Here is a 2,645-nt window from a genome sequence, read left to right as displayed (position 1 = left end):
TCGACTGTCTGACCACGCCTATTATCCACCTTATACGGTTGTCCCAATGATTTGTATGGTTGTCCCACTGCTTGCGTTTGGCGTCATCCAGTAAATTGCAGCACACCCTGGCAGTGTTTCTACCGGGAAATTCCGTCAGCAAGCCCCCAGCCTCCCATAAGGATCGCATGTTGAAGGGTGCCTGCATGCCTAAATCCAAAGTGATTGATTTTGGACAGTGGTGTGGCATTGTAATAATATGTGGATATATATCATTAGCACAATTTGCATTTCCAAAGTATTCTATGTAGCATTTGATAGCACAATTTAGCTTTAAAATGTCAGTGGATTCATTCTGATCTGTCACTGTCGATCAGTCTCTGGTGTCAATGCACTGTCTGCATTGCTGTTCTGAGGTGCCACTCTTTTGCGCATAATACTGTAATCTCACAATCTCATCACAGTTTTAGCATGTGCCAGGAAACGCTGTTGATTCTAATAATGCAATGACAGGGACATCTATATTTCGTATCCCTAGCCCGGCAGCGGAGATAGAGCATTCTCTTATCGAAGAGAGAACTCTGCAAAGATGCAGATTGATCAATCAATTGATAGAAGGAGCGCTTGCCCGTGACGTAACCGCTTCTGTTGTGTGAATGAGCGGAGGAGAAGCGTTCTTCCCATGAAACGTTTTAAGAGTTGAAAGCACAGCAGTGGATATGGAGAAATGTCACTTAACTGTCTGGATTGAAAAGAGTATATTCTTGGAAATGGTGCAATCAAATAAGGTAGGTTAGATGAAAGCCGCATGTAAATCTGCCTTACTAGCCAAAATTAGCTAGCTAGGCTTGTTACATAGCATGCTAGCTATTTTGCTTGCTAAATAAACGACATGTTACAGAGACAAGAAATCGTTTGCTTGTACCAGTTAGCTAGCTAGCGTTACCCATATTTAGTGTTATCCCAGCTACTAAATACCATATAGATAGATAACGTTAGATAGATAGCTGTCTAAAAAGATAGCTAGCATTGGTTTGTTGTTAGCTAACTGGTCCAGTGCGTGATGGATGCAAAGGGTGATGCTTTGTTGTCAAGCAAGGTAACGTTACGCTATCTAATTTTTAGCAAAGCGATCCTTCCYCTCTCTCTTTTGTAAGACCTTAACGTTACTAGACCTAGCTAACGTTAGCCAGCTAGCCTACCAGCTTGCCAGATATTTTATCAAATGAAATGCCTGTATTAACAGTTTTCAGAATGACAGCTGATGATGTTGGAATAGGATGGCTATGTTGGGTTGGTACATTGCTATGTCTGTTGGCTACGTAAACAACACACAGGGTAAGTTGCGAACAAGCAGCTCTTATGGCAATCACTGTGTTCATGCATTATCCTTAGCTATATTAGCTATTACAACAGTACGAAAAAGGACTTGGCTAAATGGGCTTTAAAAGTAGCCTGCAATAGATGGGCTTTAAAAGTAGCCTGCAATAGAGGTTGTAGATTCTGCTGATGGGGCTTTCAATATGTCCAGTGATGCGATTATCTAAAGAAACATTATTTGCAGTGAGTAAAAACAAATGGATGTAAATGTTCCAATACGTCCTTTACATTAGTATATAGGTGAAGAAAGTAAAATGACAGAGAAAACACACACATTTTGACATCTCTCTGGGGACACATGAAGACGGAGGTCATCAAGGACTCTACTTCGGCATGATTTGTCAGTTGTCTAAATTGAAATGTTTCTCTCCTTTCGCCATTTCTTTCGGCAGTAAAAAGCCAGCGACACTGATGCCAGGTGCAGGCCGTCGTTGGGAGCACTCCGAGCAGCACTTGGGATGAGTGGTGCAGTAGAGCAGGCGGCAGACATCCTGTCAGTCACAGACTTGGTCCGGGAGAGATGGAGAGTGGTGAGTTACTATAAATACTACCAGCTACAGAAAGGGCACAGCTAGCTTCGGTCAAATCTGTCTTGTTGCTGCTCCCATTCTCCTAGCGAGAAGGCAGCAGCGAGAATGTCAAAGCAGCTTTCTGTAATGTGTTATGTAATGTGTCTAACCGGTATAAGATGTGTTGTGTGTGTATACCTTCTGTAGGTACAGTATGGCACTTTACATACAGAACACTCACACCTTCCCTATCGTTCTCTCTCTCCACCTCTCTCCATCCCCCACCCACCCGCTCTCTCTTCTTTCTTTACTACCTGCATTCCACCTTCTCCATTCTWTTTTCAGCTGAAGAAAATTGGTGGGGGTGGCTTCGGGGAGATCTACGAGGTGCTGGATCAGCTGAGCCAGGTCAACGTGGCCCTGAAGGTGGAGTCTGCTCAGCAGCCCAAACAGGTGCTGAAGATGGAGGTGGCCGTGCTGAAGAAGCTCCAGGGTGAGAGACAGGGGTACTGTTGGAATACAGTATGACCTCAGATATACGTTTAGAATGGAGGTCGTTCGGAAATGCACTGAAATGTCCATCACTTTGAAATTCACACAACCGTATCAAACCTTTGTGGAAAATATTGATTGGATATTTACGTGTTTCTAATAATTTGGCCAGATACTGTAAATATCTGATGTGTTTTAGAAGAGAGACCTTCTAAGTAAGCAACATTTATGTTTCTCTGCTTCAGGTAAAGATCATGTGTGTCGCTTTGTAGGCTGCGGCCGCAA

The 2,645-nt window shown here is 43.3% G+C and overlaps 1 protein-coding gene across 2 annotated transcripts in view; it reads left to right on the top strand.

The window, feature by feature from the left end:
- Positions 1-120: 120 nt before the first annotated feature.
- LOC111972724 (tau-tubulin kinase 2-like) overlaps positions 121-2,645 on the top strand; it is a 33,417-nt gene continuing 30,892 nt past the window's right edge. The window contains exons 1-3 of one of the 2 annotated variants that reach the window (XM_023999784.2): positions 121-767; positions 1,752-1,889; positions 2,214-2,361. In XM_023999784.2, coding sequence (XP_023855552.1) covers positions 1,818-1,889; positions 2,214-2,361 — 220 coding nt within the window. In that variant the 5' untranslated portion in view covers positions 121-767; positions 1,752-1,817. The remainder of the gene's footprint in view (positions 768-1,751; positions 1,890-2,213; positions 2,362-2,645) is intronic. The other variant, XM_070446591.1, reaches the window with a different exon arrangement.

This window comes from Salvelinus sp. IW2-2015, linkage group LG14 (genome assembly GCF_002910315.2).
Source record: "Salvelinus sp. IW2-2015 linkage group LG14, ASM291031v2, whole genome shotgun sequence".
Classification (NCBI taxonomy): Eukaryota; Metazoa; Chordata; class Actinopteri; order Salmoniformes; family Salmonidae; genus Salvelinus; species Salvelinus sp. IW2-2015.
The sequence above is the reverse complement of the archived record's forward strand: the minus strand, read 5'-3'. Positions and strand labels throughout refer to the sequence as shown.